This window comes from Colletotrichum siamense (assembly GCF_013390195.1).
Source record: "Colletotrichum siamense strain Cg363 chromosome Unknown KSG_Cg363_contig03, whole genome shotgun sequence".
Classification (NCBI taxonomy): Eukaryota; Fungi; Ascomycota; class Sordariomycetes; order Glomerellales; family Glomerellaceae; genus Colletotrichum; species Colletotrichum siamense.
The window spans coordinates 770,051-788,571 of NW_023501016.1; the positions used below are offsets into that span (position 1 = coordinate 770,051).

General features: G+C 54.2%; 7 protein-coding genes across 7 annotated transcripts; 3 read left to right on the forward strand and 4 right to left on the reverse strand.

Annotated features, from left to right (window-relative positions):
* Positions 1-1,516: 1,516 nt before the first annotated feature.
* Positions 1,517-3,232, forward strand: yanF-1 (FAD-dependent monooxygenase yanF; the record flags this gene model as incomplete). Its single annotated transcript, XM_036636045.1, has 5 exons — positions 1,517-1,603; positions 1,659-2,087; positions 2,142-2,313; positions 2,374-2,686; positions 2,737-3,232. The coding sequence occupies 5 exons, from the start codon at positions 1,517-1,519 to the stop codon at positions 3,230-3,232; spliced, it is 1,497 nt and encodes a 498-aa protein (XP_036497552.1).
* Positions 3,233-4,503: 1,271 nt separating this feature from the next.
* dadD (5'-deoxyadenosine deaminase) lies at positions 4,504-6,053 on the forward strand (the record flags this gene model as incomplete). The annotated part of the gene is made up of 2 exons (XM_036636046.1): positions 4,504-4,909; positions 4,960-6,053. 2 exons carry the CDS (start codon positions 4,504-4,506, stop codon positions 6,051-6,053), a joined length of 1,500 nt encoding a protein of 499 aa, XP_036497553.1.
* Positions 6,054-6,500: 447 nt separating this feature from the next.
* Positions 6,501-7,253, forward strand: CGCS363_v004198 (uncharacterized protein; the record flags this gene model as incomplete). The annotated part of the gene is made up of 1 exon (XM_036636047.1): positions 6,501-7,253. One exon carries the CDS (start codon positions 6,501-6,503, stop codon positions 7,251-7,253), a length of 753 nt encoding a protein of 250 aa, XP_036497544.1.
* Positions 7,254-7,970: 717 nt separating this feature from the next.
* On the reverse strand, positions 7,971-8,777 carry CGCS363_v004199 (putative GPI-anchored cupredoxin; the record flags this gene model as incomplete). The annotated part of the gene is made up of 1 exon (XM_036636048.1): positions 7,971-8,777. One exon carries the CDS (start codon positions 8,775-8,777, stop codon positions 7,971-7,973), a length of 807 nt encoding a protein of 268 aa, XP_036497545.1.
* A 2,103-nt stretch (positions 8,778-10,880) lies between these two features.
* On the reverse strand, positions 10,881-13,154 carry CGCS363_v004200 (Calcium channel YVC1; the record flags this gene model as incomplete). Its single annotated transcript, XM_036636049.1, has 4 exons — positions 10,881-11,570; positions 11,620-12,547; positions 12,602-12,950; positions 13,052-13,154. 4 exons carry the CDS (start codon positions 13,152-13,154, stop codon positions 10,881-10,883), a joined length of 2,070 nt encoding a protein of 689 aa, XP_036497591.1.
* Positions 13,155-13,966: 812 nt separating this feature from the next.
* Positions 13,967-14,620, reverse strand: FUS5-2 (Esterase FUS5; the record flags this gene model as incomplete). Its single annotated transcript, XM_036636050.1, has 1 exon — positions 13,967-14,620. One exon carries the CDS (start codon positions 14,618-14,620, stop codon positions 13,967-13,969), a length of 654 nt encoding a protein of 217 aa, XP_036497592.1.
* Positions 14,621-15,120: 500 nt separating this feature from the next.
* On the reverse strand, positions 15,121-17,118 carry CGCS363_v004202 (uncharacterized protein; the record flags this gene model as incomplete). Its single annotated transcript, XM_036636051.1, has 1 exon — positions 15,121-17,118. The coding sequence occupies one exon, from the start codon at positions 17,116-17,118 to the stop codon at positions 15,121-15,123; it is 1,998 nt and encodes a 665-aa protein (XP_036497593.1).
* Between the last annotated feature and the right edge of the window lie 1,403 nt (positions 17,119-18,521).

Consider the following 18,521-nt stretch of genomic DNA (forward strand, 5'->3'; position numbering starts at 1 on the left):
TCACGGTCACTGCGTTCACTCTGCCGCTGGTGCCGAGCGATCTGGCCAAGATTCAGGGTCTGTCCACCCCTACCGCACATCTCGTATGCCGGGCCTTCTAAGGCTGCAGGACCTTGGGACAATCGTTGATCAATCCCACCTGGCATAGGCTAGCTAATGGCGGCAACTCATAACGTCATGCAAGCCAGCGGTGATCCTCAGTCACGATATTTTAAGACTTCAGCTTGAAGGGATCAACTCAATGAAGGTGCTTTGTGCAAGAAAGGATCTCTTGAACAAATTTTCTCCTGCGCGCTGATCACTTTCCTTTGAGCGGTTTTGGGCGGTCTGCAATGCCCCGATGATCTCCTCAGTCTGCATGGATATGCTGTGTAGAAAAGTCTCAGAAAGTTCAACATGACTCAAACGACCTCGGCGGCGGCTACTACCCCTCCGCAGGCGGTGTCGTGCAAGCCTGCCCCCAAAACAAGATGACTGGGCAGAAATGATGCTCGGTGACCGAATCATGTTCTCTCTCTCCTTTTGCGCAGGGTCTTCGGTGTGCTGAAACTCGAACCAGCCCAACCTTGCAAAGGAAGACGTTGAAGGTAAAATCTCGGACGAACAGTCAGGGAAGTTGACAGAATGACATTCGCATTTCAGGAGTTGGCTGCCGGAGGTGGATCCGGGGAGGCGTCTTTGATTTTAACTGGAGGAAGAAAGGCAACGCCGGTATGAACGATTGAGTGCATCTGGGATCATGCGGCTAACAAAAATGGCGCCAGACTAAGTTGCAGTGCGCATCTCCTCCCTTCCCGCCCCAGACCTTGCCGAGGACGCCGATAGGAGAGAGAAGTTGATGCTAAACCCTCTCGGTAATGAAAGACCCATAATCTCTGCTGGAGAGGGTGGCATTGTTCATCTGGGATGTTGAGGAAGATAGATGTCAGGTTGCACTCCGTCGTTGGAGACAACCGGTTGCGACGTCAAAGTTCACATCGTCCCTGAATAGAGTTTTGTTTGTTGACGGGAAAACAACGTCAAGAGGGAAAAAATCACGGCGGTAGAAACTATGTTTAGTTCCGAAGACATCGCATCCCTTCGTAACTAATGCAGACCTCTCAAGATATAATTCCCTCGGCCCGTCCACCTTCCAAATCCGCATTCTCGTCCGCTCAGCCCCGTCTCCGGCTTGTGGGCGAATGGTGATTCCCACTTAGTCTCCCCCGATGGAAATTAGATCGCCTTATGCTGATCTGGCCCGGCCCCCTAGGCCACTTAAAAGTGCGGATACACGGACCTCAAGATTTGCTTGCAGAAATGGAATGTAACAGCACAGATATCATCCAAGGCGATTCTTCCTCATTCTTCCTTTTGCTTTTCCGTTCTTTTTCTCGCTTTGATTTGACTACCCCCGGACAGACAGCACGTGTGTAGCCAGGTATCGCCCTCTCATTTGTGGCCCTTTCCCAAACTCTCACTTCTTCAAAAGAGATCGTCGTGGAACTGCGGGAGGTCGTGCGCAAACTCTGCAGTCATGAAGTTCTCAACATCAGGCTTGGCCCTCCTGGCATTGGCTAGCTCAGCGTTGTCTGCGAAGAGTCGTGGCCCCGAATGCTCATGTGTACGATGCAAACTCCCCATTTCCAAGCGATGATCATTGCTAACTTGGAGTTCAGTGTACTGCCCTAGCTTCAGATGACAACCTCAGAGGCAAGGTGTTTGGCAAAGACAGTGCTGTTTACGACGCACGCTTGAAGTCTTATTACTCTGCCAACGCTGCGCAGGAGGCCTGGTGTATGGTTCTTCCTGAGGGCACTCAAGATGTCTCAGCGATTGCCAAGATAATCTCAAAACATGAGTGCCCTTTTGGTATTCGCAGCGGCGCTCACTCTGCCTGGAAGGGCTCCAACGGCGTCAAGAGCGGTGTCACGATCGACTTCGGCTACATGAACGCCACGACGTACGACGCAGACAGCAAGGTAGCCTCAATATGCCCCGGATCCAACTGGGGTGAGGTCTACAAAGCTCTTGACCCCTACGGTGTCACTACCGTTGGAGGCAGAGCTTCAGTCGTCGGTGTCGGTGGCTTCGTCACTGGCGGTGGTGTAAGTAGATCAGCAGTATTTCTTGGCGGGCCCATTATTAATATGATCTTCTAGTATTCCTTCCACACCAACTCCCGCGGCTTCTCGTGTGACCAGGTCACCAACTTCGAAATTGTGTTGGCCGACGGTACCATTGTTAACGCCAATGAGCATGAGAACGCCGATCTGTGGAAGGCCCAGAAGGGAGGCTCTGGCAACTTCGGATTTGTTACCAGAATTGATCAGCGTAAGTCCTTGAGTCCATGAGGTTCGAACCGCCTGGAACCCAGTGTTGACAATTCTTTAGGCGTCGTTGAGTCGACACAGATGTGGGGTGGATTCTTCACCTACAACCAGACCAAGAGAGACGCTGTTTTCAACGCCTACATGAACTTCGCGAACCACATGGACGAGGATCTTGCCAGCCAAAACATCGTTGCGCTGTACTACGACAAGACTGGCTACACCCTCCGCTCCATTCTCAGCAATGTCGATGCCGACCCCGAGGCGCCTGCCTTCAGCGAATACTTCGCTATTCCCAACATCTCTACAACTGCTTCCGTTGGCGCCGTTTCTGACCTGGTCCCTCAATTCACTGGTCCTACACCCCTTGGTCTCTAGTACGTGAAATGATCCACCCATTTTCCAGACACAACTAACCGAATTGCAGCGCCAACTGGTTTGTCGGTCAGACCACTCACGATATCCGCATGCTCAAGTTTATCGACGACAAGCTGAAGGAGTACTCGCCCAAGATGAAGGCCGCCGCCCCTGACTCCGACTTTAATACTCTCATCCAGTTCCAGCCCGTCACCCAGTCAATTGTCCAGCACAGCGCCCAGTCCGGTGGCAACGTCCTCGGCCTCGAGGATGTCGTCGCCGACGGCCCCACTCTCATGTGGCTCATTGCCTTGACTGTCGACACCGAGGCCAACCAGGAGATCCTCCTTCCGTACATCCTCAAGTTCCGCATGGAGATTGACAATTATGCCAAGGATCTCGGTCTCTACAAGGACTGGAAGTACACCAACTACGCCTGGGGTGACCAAGACCCCCTCGCCACCCACGGATACAAGAACTTCGACTTCATGAGCGAGGTTGCTGAGCAATACGACCCCGAGGGCGTGTTCCAGAACCTCCGCAGAACCGGCTTCAAGCTGGCATAATTCCTTCGTCATTCCTTTTTGGCGGGATGCTTTCGCAAAACAGAACGACGCACCTGAAACACGTGGACCACAGCAGTAATGTCTGAACCCAGCACTTGCAGCGCTTGCATTGATTCGCAACAACAGAGCAACAGAACCTCCCTAGTTTCTAATTCTTGTTAATATTCACCATTTGTATTAGTAATAGGTAAAGCCTAGACCCCAAGCCCTTTGATTTTTATACACCTTATTCAAGGGCACGTTAGAAGAGATACCAGACTGCACATATGAATTCGATTCTTAATCTTTTGTATCACACAACCTGTATTTAGAACACATTAATCACTGTTCTGCTTAAACGCCGGCTGATTCAATTGTACATTTATTGATCTCTCAACACCTGCTTATGAGGTCCACACGTGACATGGTGAATCTCGACGGTCTCCCTTCGTCCTTTTTTGCAGTTGCAATGTTCTTGATACCTCCAAAGCCCATCTCTTTCATGGCGTACAAACGCTTTTCATCATGCGATTTTGATATGAGATAGATACTCCATGACCCATAAGTATGCTGATCTGTCAAGCAAATGGATGCGTCCGGAATGCTTGGCTATTAAGACTTCCGTGTCTTAGCGAGGATTGGCAGCATAGCTTGGAATGGAGTCGTTTAAGACTTCCAAATATCAAGGTCGTGATCGCATCGTGAATGTTGAGCGATCATGATGAGTTAAGAAACCACCCGACCGCATTACGCACGTGAGTCACTGAACGAAACTGCACTCGGTTTGGGACCCTTGTTTTGATCCTCGTCGGTATATAGACTCATGAATGATGTCGTCAGATGAGAAAAAAATACAATCATCGTCGTGACGCCATTCCGGAGGTCCAACAGCGAAATCGCCGTCCGGCCGGAGGTGTCGCGACTCTCGGTGCCCACTTTACCCCGCATTCTCGGCCTCCGGGGCGGTCCGAATGGGCGGCAGCAGTGGGATAAATGTCACCGTACCTCGACTTCGGGACTCGCGTTTAAAAGATCGTGTCGATTGACGCGAGGACTCCACCGCATGGGTCATAGCTTGGTCGCGTTAAACTTCATTGAAATCAAGCTTAATCAGCTTTACGTCAAGAAGGCATGGACTTAAGCCACCGTAAGCGCCGGTCGCTTTTGACTTTCGCGGCGAGGGGTTGGTCTCCAACGAAGATGAATACATAATCAGATCATCAGAACTGCCGGACAATATTGACGCTACTGAAGCGCGAAATTATTGAGAATTCTTATCTGCTCTACACACCATGGCTCCTACTTCGAAGATTCTACTCAAAAACGGTCTGCTTCTTGTGCATGCAGATGATGGCAAAGTCACCCCTCAGCGGGCCGACCTACTGATCGAAGGGGACAAGATCGCCGAGATTGGTGAGAACATTCAAGCGAACGGCGATGTCAAGGTCATCGACTGCGAGGGGAAAGTTGTTTCACCGGGCTTCATCAGCACTCACCACCACGTTTGGCAGACTCAACTCAAGGGACGCCATGTGAACCACACACTGATCGAGTACCTCCCTCCTGGTAACTATGCAGGTGCATTTTACGAGCCTGATGACGCTTTCTGGGGTGAACTTGCCGGTGCTCTCGAAGCCATTGACGGTGGCACTACCACAGTGGTGGACCACTCAAGTCTGAACATGGGTCCTGAATTTCGTAGGTATTCATCTGCACTGTTGAATTGAGGCATGGGCTGACTGTTACAGCCCCCACAATGATCCAAGCTCTCATCTCTTCTGGTCTTCGAACGGTCTACTGCTATTCAGTTCCTCGCACCGTCTCCAGTTGGAGCCCGTTTACAGTGCAGGACGATTACACCTCACCGAGCGTGCTTCAAGACTGGAAATCCCTGGCATCCAAGGGGCCATACGGCGACGAAAGAGTCCAGATTGGCTTTGTCGTCGACAATGTCTATCAACCAGGAGACGCAATGAAGAAGCTGTACTCGGAACTCAGGGCGGCAAAGGCTAAAGTCATCACCTCTCACGCAGCCGCCGGTCTCGCCTTCGGTAATGGACCATCCGTGGCACAGCTCCTCAACAACCATGGTCTCCTCGGCCCCGATGTTCTGCTTTCCCACGCCAACTTTCCGAAGGATGGCGATGCAGAACTAATTACCAAGAACGATGTTTGGATCTCGGCTACCCCTAACACGGAGCTCCAGATGGGATGGCCACCGCTCGCTCTCCGTCCTGAGTTCGAAGCAAATGCTAGCTTGGGAGTCGACTGCCACACTTGGGGAAGCAGCTACATGCCCAGTCAGATGCGTTTGGGGCTACAATATGCGCGCACGGAGCGCCAAGAAGAACTTCGCAAGCAGGGGAAATGGAGTCGCCACGTCGGGCCTACTGCTGAGCAGATATTCAACGTGGGCACAATCGGAGGCGCGCGTGCCATTGGCATGGCTGGCGAGGTTGGACAGATCAAGGTCGGTGCCAAGGCAGACCTCGTGGTCTTCGACACCTCCAGCACATCCATGTTTCCAGCCGCGGAAGTTGACCCCGTTGCTGCGATCGTCTTGCACTCTAGCGAAAGAGATGTCGAGACGGTGATTGTGGGCGGAGTGGTGAGGAAGGAAGCCGGCAAGTTGTTGCCTATTTCGGTCGTGAAAGGGATCGATGGCGCGAAGGAGATGGGACTAGAGGGCAAGCAACTCACATGGAAGGACGTCGCGCTGCAACTATCTGAGAGCCGGAAGAGACTGGATAAGAAGGCTGAAGGCGTTGATATGAGGGCCGCCGAGGAGACTATCATGAACAACTATTTCATGAATAGAAAGGATATGGTTGAGCAGGACTAAACACCAATGACGTCAAGCGAGTAATCTAGTATTCGTGTGAATAGATACTCATCTATTTCAGAACTTGTGGATCTCAGCGGTCTCGTCTGATATTTCTTACGGCAAGTCCAACCCTGAAGCCCCTTCCGTTCTTGGCCTGAAGGCAGATAAATTCATCGCATTCTTTTCTACGAGCTCACTTCTTTGAATTCAGCTTTATTTGGGTTTTGCTTCTCGAGTGAAAACTTGATCAATTGAGGTGACTTTTATTGCATAAAAGCAAACATCAGACCCCCCGCCGCCTCAAAAAAAGACTGCCGTCAGGCCTGCAACCTCACCAAAATACACGAGATCATTTGCCTATCAAAAATTATTTCGTTAACGTCTCTCATTTATCAGCTACATCAAACCCGAAAATTACTCGCTATTAAAGCATTCTTCCACCACGACCTGAAGATCCGGAGCACAATGTCAGCCACTCCGGGACTTGCCTCTTCAGTCAGCTCAGACTCTGCCGACGATGGAATTGAGAGAATTCGTCCCTTCAGCAATAAGGCACCAAAATCCAAGCAAAAGAACACAAAGCCACCGCCAGCTCCTGTCATTTGGATCAACGGCTTCCCAGGTACCGGAAAGCGCGAAATCGCCATCGAACTGCGCCATCTCATTGGAATAGACCGCGCCATCCTGATTCAAAACCATCGACGGATCGACAACGTGGCCCTTCCACGCCGCCATTCACAAGCTTGGAAGGAAGGCGCGATGGACCGCAAAAAGACATTGCGGTCCTGCATTCTTGCCCCTCACATGCGACACAAGACAATCATATTCACTGACTTCCAAACCGACTCGCTCGAGCGTACGGACAACCCCGTGGACTGCCTCGAGGCCGCGTACAAGGCTAACCGGCCGTTCTTGCCTGTCACGGTCATGTGCAGCGAGGCTGAGAACATCCGCCGGATCACCGACCCAGTTCGGTGTTGGCCAGAGTCAAGCGTGCAAAGGAAGGTGCTGAAGAATGCATTCGTTCTGCGATGCTACCGCACGTTGAAGCTATTTGACTTTGACGAGGTCGACTGCTTTCATGAGGTGAAGCGGGACGGGTTTGTGATTGATGCTACGGAGCTGGATGCTGTGGTCGTTGCTGAGATGATTCAGCGAGAAGTGAAGCGGTCGCGGAAAGGGAAGGAGGCAATGAAAGAAGTTGAATACCGGTGGTAAACCGTGAAGCATGGAAGGACCAGGACGGTTGGTGCCATGAGACGGAGTTGGGAATGGTGGAGATCAAAATAACTTCCATGAGATTTTAGAATCAAATCAGCTATCCCTATCAATCATACTGTGCGAGCGAGAGGGTGTGGGAGACACTGTGAGGTCAAAGGATTTGCGTGTTCATATGCGTAGTCTCCTCGGGATTCGTTTGTGGGGCCTTCTTTTGCTCTTGACTAAGTGCTGTCACTTGAGCCACCCGGAACGTGCCAATTCCACCGGTGTTTTGTTCGGGTTTGCTATGCGCGCAGTACCTACATTTTCAACTGATCACATTGACCCTTCATAGCCTGACCACACACCCAATTACAAGTTCAATTACGCAACTATAACGATTACAGCATGCCAAAAATAGCCTCAATTACAAGCGCTTAAAAAGGGTCTTAATCATAGGACACCTGCCGAGGGCTGTGACACAGCCAAGATATCCTACCTATTCATCCAGACCGTTCTTTCATTCCAAGTCGTCAGAAGGCACCCAGAAACACAAAATCTTGAAAGCTCAGCTTGATCAATATTGCAAAACAATGACTAACTAGTAGGGTACTTTGTACACATGAATCGCTCTAAACCCAGACCGACCCCCCTTTCAGGAAGATCAATCTGTTGATGCACCTTGGTATAAATGCCCCGTCCAAACCCCAAACCCAAAAGCCTTACAACCAAATCTTAGATGAGAAGCCCGCCAACGACACCGGCAACAGCCATACCAAAGCTGAGCAGCCCCCACCTAACATCCCCACGCGCCTCAACACCCGCACTCGGGCTCGAGGTCCTCGAAGCCGACGCCGACCCGCTCGCCGCAGTGCCCGACGCCGCCGACGTCCCGCTCGCGCTCGCACTGGTACCCGAACCCCCAGAGCCGCTCGGGCTGCCCGTCGCCGCGGGCCCCAAGCTGCCGCCCCCAGTCGACGCCGGCGCCACGTTCTTCGCCGCCTTGGCCGCGGCCTCCTTGTACGCGTCCACGGTCTTGCCGCCGCTGCTCGGGGCGTTGATGACGCCGACCATGCCGCCCTGGCAGTGCTGCGCGGTGGCGCAGTAGAACCACTTGGGGGACGCGTCCTCGACCTTGACGGAGAAGACGTCGGCGCCCTCGCCCGAGGAGACGGGGACGGGGCCGGAGAAGAAGCCGGTCGCGGTGCCGTTGGAGAGCGGCTCGCAGGGCTTGTCGAAGGAGGACTGCGCGACGGAGTGCGCCTTGGGGTAGAAGTGGAACTCGACGGTGTCGCCGACGGCGGCTTTGACGTCGTTGGGGGAGAAGGTGAGGCCGGACTCGCCGACTTTGACGACGTGCACGGTGCCGGAGGCGGAGGAGGAAGAGGAGGCGGCGGCGGCGGAGGCGGTTGTGGTCATGGACATGGACATGTCCATGCTCATGGAGGAGGAGGAGGAGTCATCGGTGGCGTCGCCGGTGCCGTAGTCGTACTGGGCCATTGCGACGGCGGGCAGGAGGGCGAGGAGGGTTTGTGCGTGCATTTTGAGATGTGTGTAAGAGATCAACTCTGTATTATGTTGGTGTTTGGGTATTGGAGGTGAGAGAAAGGAGAAGATGTTTGTGCTGATGATGGAATGCCAAGTCTGTGTTTGACAGGAAGATGACAGTCCTCTTATACAACTCATCCCGACATGAACAATAGACGAGGCAGGTCTCGTGGCGGTCACCCTGTAACGTCTAACGCTACCCCGAAAGCCACACACCCCAGGCAACATCGTTTCCTCCAAAATCCCAAATTCAGGTGTAGCTCTGCCGCAGCCGAATAAGACAGCCCCAATCTCGGCACGAGAATGCCGCCAGTCGCGTGGCGGCCTCACGACAGCGCCATCCGGAGAAGACGGAAAGGGAGGTCTCGGTCTCCTCAGCCGAGTGCTGTCCTACCCTCAGCGAACTAGCGCGGCAATGATCAGCTAGCCCCGAAAAAGGAAACACAATCTCCAACAGCAGCAAAAGAAAACAGAGGTCGACTTCGCCCCGCGGGAAGGACTGTTTCCATAGAGTGAGTGGTCCCGGGGGATCTGACATCCGAGGTTTACGTGGTAGCAACCCACTCTAAGCCATGCCGCCAACGACCTGCAGGCCAAGCTTTTTTGGTTTCTTCGGACGGATGCCAAATTCGGGGGTCAAAGACACAGCACACACATACTACCCGAGCGTTGGGACGAAGCTAAATGCGGTGCCACACCATGTTTGGCTACCTACCTTACCCCATGCTGACATGGGTCCAAGCTGTGGGAGCTACATACCAAATTCCCGTTACCAAGGCGAGGGAGACATCCTCAGCCATGGCGTTTGGGACCAGGTCGACGACATCCACGCGATGCACTGGACTGACCCAGAGTCGTGTCTCGCTGGCGAGGGCGCGACGGCCAAACACAGCCGTGGCCATGGTGCCGTCGTCCCGCGCCAATGTTCGGATCATGTTTCGAAAATCAATCCCGGCTAAGCGCCAGGGGGAGGGAAGTAGGGGGGCCAATTGGTCTCCGTGTAAACATGGAGCTGAATGGGTAGGTACTCTGACTATGTGCTTTGAATGGCATGTAGCCAAATTCCCCCATAAGCAGCCACAATAATCCCCCCAAATTCGACCTCTCTCCTCACCACAACCGCAGCTCATCTCACATCCAATCTCAGCAGAAACAATGACCAAAACTCGTTCATCCCAAGGCAAAACAGGAGAGAAAGCACACTACCGTTTGGGCAAGTTTCCTCTTCGTGCCGAGTGTTCCTGGTGAGGGACGACCCCATGTGTGGAGAGGGAATGCCGGGGAACCGCTGGACGCCACTAAACTTTAAAACGTCTCGAGATGCAGGTTTTGGGGCCTGGCCAGGGGTGGTTGGCGGCTAAGTACCTAAGGTAGGGGATGGTCGCGACCCCTCTGCGCCTCAGAGTCAGCTTCTACAGAATTATCACTACCGTTGCCCATCTTGAATGGTGCCAACATCCCCAAAAAATCTCCACGCGCCCCAGTCTCAGTTGGGGAGGTCAAAAGAAGGTCGTTTCCAACATGTAAAAATAAAGTTGCCCCCTTCACCACTCCAGGAGAAAAAAGGCCACCCAAGCCCCAGCTCGGTTAACCCTGTCTCCGCAGCTGTTGCAACTTGCACAACAGCCCCTCCTCGCGTAGGACCTGAGCCGGCATCCGGGACAACTCACCAAGATGAGTTGCCCAACTGGTGAAGCTGGTGATCTTGGCGGTCGTGGGGTCGGCTGAAACAATCTGCCCGGAGCCGACTTGCGGACGGGACTCAACGGACAATCACCACTGCGCCCAGTCGCGGCTCCCGGCAGCGGACTCACGGATGCTTTTTTCTGGTCGGTGGATTTGTGCAAAATTTCGCTGGTATTGGTAATGGTTTGCTATGCTCTCAGATCCAATCTGACAAACAATGACTGATGGTCCAACGCCAATGAATCCTGACTCGCAGCCGATTACCCAAGATCCAATCCCCCATAGAAACAGAACCGCAATTGCTTTCGTGATAGACGTGACGTGACGTGACGGCCATAAACATTTTACACACACCATAGATAACAACAGAACGCATGGACCACGCGACGTGTCCCATCAGATGAACTCTCCTCACTCTTCGTCGCTCGAGCTCGAGGATGCCGACGCATTTCCTTCGCCGCCTGCCTTTTTGTCCTTCTTGCTCTTCTTTCCCTTCTTCTTCTTCTTCGTCTTGCTTTCGCTCTGCTCTGGCTCGGCAACATCGATCAGGGTCGACGCCTGGCTGGGCTCAACCTCTCCACCGGAAGACAAGGCCTTCGTCATGTCAACCAGCAACTTCTTCAGTTCCTCGACCTCGCCGCGCAGCTTCTGCACCTCGGTGATGGTCGGATCAGCCTCGAGGTTCGTCTTGGCGCTGATGCACAGCTTGTTCCAGCCGTCGGCCTCAAAGTCGACCTGGTCCATCATCTGCTCCCACTCCTCGATCGTGTCGTCGTCCTCCTCGCCGCGGGCCCGGTTGCTGCGGATCTCGCCCGCCGTCTTCGTCTCGTGCCACGCGGCGATGACCAGCACGGGAGAGTAGATGATGCCCATGATGATGTCGCTCATGCGCTCGAACTTGGACTTCTCCATCCACCAGAAGAGGCAGATGACCAGCATCTCGAGCAAGTTGAAGGGCGGGATGTAAACGTTCTCGTCGGGAGCGCGGACGAACTGCATCGTCTTCTGGGCGAAGAGCGCGAGGTACTCGTCGTTGGCGTTGCCGTAGATGTCCTCATACGCCGAGTTGTACAGGGCGATGAGGATGTTGAGCAAGACGACCTGGGACGGGTTAGCATGCGGGCAGAAAAACACCCGGAAATGCACTCACCATGATGATAAAGGTAAAGCAGTAGTACAGAATGATTCCGAACGGCGGAGAGAACTTGTCGAATCCGTCAAAGTCAGGGCTCTGCATCACAGCATTCGCCATGGCCTGCAGGATGAAGAGGATATCGTCCGCGACCCAATCGTCAGCAAAGTCCAAGCCGATGAAGGCCTGGAGGAAACCGATAACCAACACGATCAGCAGGGCAAAGAAGATGATTGACTCCTTCATCATGACCTTGAGCACCACGAGCATGGCGCCGAAGAAGCGGAAGCTGTCGAGGTACAGCAGCAGCCGCGACCAGATCATGGGTGCACTAAACGCCAAGAAGTTGTAGCTCATCTTGCTGTAGAACTCGCGCGTATCATCGCCCTGTTGATGGGTGAGGCCGATGATGCGGAGAATGAAGGACAGGGTGATGAAGCTGTAGAGGACGCTGTTGAAGGCGTTCCAGAAGCCCAGGATGTGGTAGCCCGCCTTCCAGAACTTGGTAACCTCTTCGCAGATGAAGCCGAGGGTGAAGATGTACAGCAGAACCTCGGCCGTGTCAAAGACACCAGTCGGGTTGACGGAGTTGATGACGGCGGTGTAGAGACCGATGTACACGAAGGAGATGATGACCTGTGTGGCGTTCTGGTACATGGGCGCGCGAATGCGGTCGGGATCCATGTGGACGAAGAAGCTCGTGTTGTCCTTGTCCTTGTAGTCGATGAAGACGGCGGGATCGTCTTCGTCCTGGACAAGCCAGCCTTTCCAGAGGTAAGAGATGCACTTTTGGTATCCCGAAGATCCAATTACCCTCACGGCATGAAGGTCGACGGCCTTCTCGACGACGTTGGCGGGCGGGGTGGCTTCGCCGTCGACGATGATAGAGTATCGGCGGAGCAGGACGGAATGCATGAGGTACTCGAAGTCGTCTTCGGTTTCGATGCTGCCATCGCGTGATTAGTATACTGCCGTCGATCGTAATAGATGGTGGACTTACATCTGCTTGGCCACCACTTCGCAGGCAACGGCTCGGACCCTGTGCATGTCGGCGTCCCAGAGCTCGACGAGAGCCTGGTGCTTGAACCATCTCTTGCAAACCACCAGGCAAAACACGACGCAAGAGCGGTAGTGGGAGCCGCCAGCCTCCTTTGCAGCCTTGATGACCTTGGTGGTGATGATCTTGCTGTGTGCCTTTGTGATCTCCTCCTCGTCGAGTTCGCACGGAACGGCAAGCTCAATCAGATGGCGCAGCTTGAGGGCGACCTTTGTTACTTCCGCGGCGGGAATCGCGGACTGGATGTTCTCGTTTCGGTACTGCGGGAGGACTAGTTCACGGCAGAGAACCTCTTGTTAGCATTTCATATCTTCCGAAGGGAATTGAGGTGGCATGAGGGCTGTCATCGGAGGTGGGAGAGCATGGGACGACAGAGAAGGGATGAACACGTACGGCGTCTGCGGTCGTCGCGAATCCAGTCGGCGTGGAAATCGTGATGGTGTCTGGGATGCTTGTCCCAGCCCATCAGGCGGGAAAACCAGCTGGACCGAGCCATGTCGAATGCTCTGGGCGGTTATCTCTTCGGGTGTCGTCGTTCGATCGTATCGTCCGCAATTGCCGTCGTCGAGTCTGTCGGGGCCGATGATCGCGAGAAGCCACAATGGGATGCTCAATTGACGGCGTCAGACGTCGAAACACCAAGATCAGACCTGGGGAGAAAAGTCTGGACGAAGAGAGCAGAGCACCGGGAGAAATTGGCGTCGTGCGCGTCGTGGTGGCTGTCGCATCGTTTTTCCTTGTTTTGCCGCGGGCGCTCAGGAGGCCGGAGCTTAAGCTGCTTGCTGCGCTGAAGGTGACGTCGACCGACAGCGGGGGCATTGAAGCGCACGACCGGGGATACGTAGCTCTCTATCAGGATGACACCTGTTTTTGCTGGGAACGATGATAATCAGAGACAAGCACCCGCCCTTGGCGCTAACATTCTTTCGGGAGCACCCCACAACGCCTCGGCCAAAAACTTGGCTGCCACGCTTCTGGCGCCGTTCCTCACACCATCACGTCCAAGACAGACGTCGCCGGCGAGATGCTGTTGGTTGGGCAGGTTACACACAAACTCAGAGTTCCAGCCATTGACTCCATTCCACGTTCTTGGCACTTTCGGGTTGAATCTCGTGGTTGGTTTGTCCTGCAAGCTCACCACCAAACACTCCTAAACTCATGATTGCCTCCCGTCTCTCGATGATCCTGGATGTCTCTGTTGTATCCAAAGATGTCTATTATTCCCGGCCGTTGATCGAAACACGCTGCCCCCTATCTATCTTTAGCGCCCAATAACCAACCCACTCTATCCCACACACCCATCCCCTCTCACTTCCTCAACGTCTCCTTGTAAACACTCAACGTCATGTTTGCAACATGCTGTATCGTCTCCGGCGCAGTCGGCAGGTGATGGCCCCCCGGAAACCTCAAAATCCTCCGCGTGCTCTTCTCCGAGCACTGCTCATACAGCTGCTCGCTCGCCGGCTCGTACGGGTCCTCGAGCCCGACCACGTGCACCGTCGGCGCCGTGATCTTCTCCTCGTGCGGCACGAACGGCGGGAACGTGCCGCAGATGAACAGCGCAAACGGCTTCGCCTCCGGCCCCAAGAAATCGTCGGCCCCGCGCTGGTGCTCGAGCAGCAGGCTCGAGATGGCGCGGCAGCCCTGCGAGAACCCGACGAACCCCGCAAACGGGCCGTTCTCCTTGATGTACGTCTTGAGGAACGACACGGCGGCGTCTTTCTGCGCCTGGAACTCGTCCGCGGGCGTCGCGGGGTCGTCGCTGACCCAGCGCCGGTAGGGCCCGCACCCCTCGAACACGGGCAGCACGCCGGGCCCGGGCGCCGAGTCCATGGGCGCGTCGATGTACACGAAGTCGAAGCGGGCGTCGAGGATGCGCTGCAGCCTGATGAGCTGGATCTGGAAGATCTGGGCGGAGGTGCCCCCGCCGTGGAGGCACAGGAGACTCGGCTTTTGAGACATTTCCGGGCGATTTGTGATCGGCGAGGATCCTCAAGTTGCAATCAATCTGGGTCGTTCTTGGTGATGAAGCGAGTGAGTGACACGTGAATTTGGCGTCGAGGGAGTGACAGATGGATGTGTGAGGTGAGATCTGATCGTGAAGGTTTGCGATACGTGTGCAACTCAATATCGGAGTGAGATTTGAAAAAGTGGGGGCCTTCGGTATGCCTCACCGTCGTTAAACCTCCGATGCCTGCCCCCGTTACATAAGCCACGTCAGCGATGGGATGAGACTGACTCGTTGCAGTCAACGACACGTGAGAACAATGTGGAAGGTGAGTGGTTGCGAAGCGGTGAAGAAGGTATTGACGATGAGGAGCATTCCCGATTTTCAAGGAGCGGGGCATTCACTTGTGAAACAAAGACTCACGATTCAATTCATATCCATCAACTAGAATGATGTAAGGTGAGAGGAAGCAGGATAGTTTCGATATCTGATATCAAATCGTCACTCTAGATGACTATTGCGCGACATGGTGCAGACTCATCTCATCCCCTGTCCGGGTCCGAGGAAACTTCACACAAATATTCCGCGCATCACTCTCCATCTCCTTCACCGTCATCAACCGCCCCTCAGAAGGAACAAGTTCCCCAGACCCTGCAAACTGGCTCCTATAGAAGATCAAAGGCAAGATACTGCCTTTCCAAACAGCTTCCTCATCTCTCAACCGCCAACTCCTTGCAATCATCACGCCCAGCAACACCGCCTCCAGCGCAAGCAGCACAGCCGGAAAGGCGAGCCACCCCTTGTCAATGACCACAAACACAACATACTGAAGTGCCTGGCCTTCAGCCTCAGATATCGAGCCTTCCTGCCTCCCCAGACCGCGCCGGAACTGGTTCGTCACCGCAGTGGCAATATCCGCGAAATGCCCAGAAACAAGGTCAACCGTCGCGTTGCCCCGATACCATAGCTCAGAGAGCCAGAAGTTGTTCTTGCACCAGAGGTTCCCGTCCTGGAAGGCGCTAAAGGTGCAGGTCTCGTTAAACGCCTGGTTCAGAAATGACGACAGTCCGTCGGCAAAGGTTGGGGCGACGCTGTATATGCACTCCGCGGCGTCGGGCGCCCAGAACGTGGTGATGTTGAGGCTGCCGGCCTCGGCTTCGGCCGTGTAGTTTCGTCCGTTGATTACGCAGGGCGTGCGGGGGGCGAGGTAGCTGCCGTTCTTGACCCATTGGTGCTCGACGCCGTCGTACATCGGGTCGTGGTACATGGGAACCTCAGAAACGAGCTTCTCCCTGAGCTGGGTTTTCTGGACCACCCCCGAGTAACTCCGCAGGCAGAGGTACAGAGAGCAGGAGAGTGCCATGCGAGTATGGACGAACGGGGCGCCGTACCTATCGCCGATAGGGCTCTGTGTTGTGAGGACGGTGATGTTAGATAGAGCTTGCTCCGCCAGAGATACAGCTCGCTCAGGCATGACGCTGTTAGCCCAAGATAAATCTCCCGAGCCAAACGCCATACTCATTGTCGTTCGGCCCGTGGAGAAGTTCATCCCGTTCGGCAACGCTATCGAGCTGTTGTCCTCGGCGACGCTGACGAGGGCTGTGACGTCCGTACAGATGGAACAAAGACCAGTAGACGCATGTGTAATCTCACCGAGCTCGACCACCGGTGCACCGGACTCGAGCCCCATGAAAGTACAATTCCCAGTCGGACAGATAGGCGCAACAGAAGAATCCACACCGCGGGGACTCTGTATAGCCGTCTGCAGCGCAATCCTCATCTCAGGCCTCATAATCCTCTCAGTCGCCTTCTTGCCATCCTCCTCATCGCGGTAAATCGCCTCAAAGAAGTATGAATCAAGATCAACACTCCGCGCCGTCGGAATACTCGCCACCTCCCCAGGATCAATCACAGTCCTCTCAACCGTCCCGATAGCCTGCTGCACACACGGTCCAACTGCAAACGACGCCACAACCACAGAGACAGCCATCGCCGTTGTCGGGCTCCTCCACCTCACGATCCCGCCCAGCCTCAGCGCGCCAAGCAGGTCCCGACTCCCGCTGTCGAAGTGCTGCAGATCAATCATCCGCCGCTCGTCAGACCAGAACCACGTCCATCGCGCCTGGCAGATCACCTCCGCGGCGACGGCGGCGACGCACGCGCGGAAGAGCGTCGAGAGGACGTTGGCGAGGGCGTTGAGGGTGATGGGCAGCGTCCAGTCGCGCTGGGGCTTGCCGTCCTGCGAGAGGGTGGTGGCGAGGATGGCGGCGAGGAGGGAGCCGGCTGTGAGGAGGAGGGCGATGTCTGGGGCCCATGGCCTGAAGACTGGCTGTGTGGTTTGGTTTGGGTTGTGTGGAGGTTTGGGCTCGTTGCGGATCGAGAAGTCTTGGAATAAGGTCGAGACTCGCGGGGTTTTGCTTTTGAGGTCGTCGTCGTTAGTGACGCAGACGGGATGGGCTTTCTTGGATGTGAGGTCTTGTTCGCTTTCGGTTTGCGCTTCACCGGCGCTCATCGAGAAGTTCCTGACGAGTGGCTCTTCGAGACTTTGGCTTGCGGTATGGCGAGGTGGACGTGATTCCTGGTCCAGCGACAGGGGACTTGAGTGGGCTCCAATGCCAGACTTTCGACGATATTTGTCAAACATCTCGTGGCGTTCTTATTGGAGCTACATCGAGACCAAGTCTTGCACAGCTTCAGTTTTCTGAGGAGCTCGTTATTTTAGACTGGAAATGGGTTCTTTAATGTGACGGCAATCGGGAGAGCAAACTTGCTGTGCCGCAACTCCTGACTGAATCCTATTTTCAACCAGCAATCCTTCTGCCTGCAAGCCAACACCTTGTCGACAAGGGTGGCCGAACCCAGTCGCCCATTCGTAGTGCTTATTCTGGGCTCTTGGCATGACAAGCATCGGCCGCCAGGAACTTGGACTTGAGATTGGCTTGGCTCTTCTTCGCTTGGGAGGTGATCATTCATGAAAATACTACAGCGACATATTGTTCCGTCACTATGGCTCTTCACTCTCACTCGCATTGAGGTCGAGCTGTTTACGCGAGGTAGATTCATTTCAGGGCGTTTTTGAATGGCTCTTGCTCACCCATTCAATCGAAGTTTGCTGATTGATACATACCAAGGGTTGAATGGCCATGTTAGTGTTTGGCAAATGATGATGTTGTGATACGCTGGGCACCACAAATAAGCCTCAAAACTTATGCTGGGTTACTTTCATTGAATTCAGCCTTTGCTTGCCGCCAGCCAAGTCCTTAACAAAATGAAAGCCCTCTCCACCACTAGGCTTGCCGTACATAATCCAGGCGAAGCGTGAACTCAATGGCGGTCCGGGATGCTGGATATCATCCTCGCGTTATCGCTTCTTTTCGCTTCTTGAAGTTCTGGATTCAGGCGGAATTCGTTTTTGCCCAAGTATTGGCTACAGGGGCTCCTCCATCTTCAAAATCATTCGAAAATCATTCCCTTCAACCCAAATATCACTTACGCCGCAACATTAGACGTAATTTGAGGACACTCAAGGAAACCGTCACAATCCGAAAATTCACATGCCATAGATCGCCGTTCAAATCATTCGCGGGAGGCATTCCAGTTGAAGCTATTCAGAAGCCTGCCGACATCGGCCATTGCCCCCACATCAGGCCCAGAAGTTCCCCGCCGACGCTGCGACAGTGTTCGGCACTGTGGACTGGTAGTGGACTACGGAGGTAAGATCTTGCATATTGCCCCCCCTGAATAGCTTATTTTCTACCTTATTTTCATCCCCGTCGATCGGTTGGCATCCACATCATGCAGCAGCATGCAGTAGCATCACATATGATTCGGATACAAGGAAGACTGATCGCTAGACACATACACTCCGTTGCGTTGACAGCGTCCGCCCCCCTTTTTTTTCCCCGCTTATGCAAA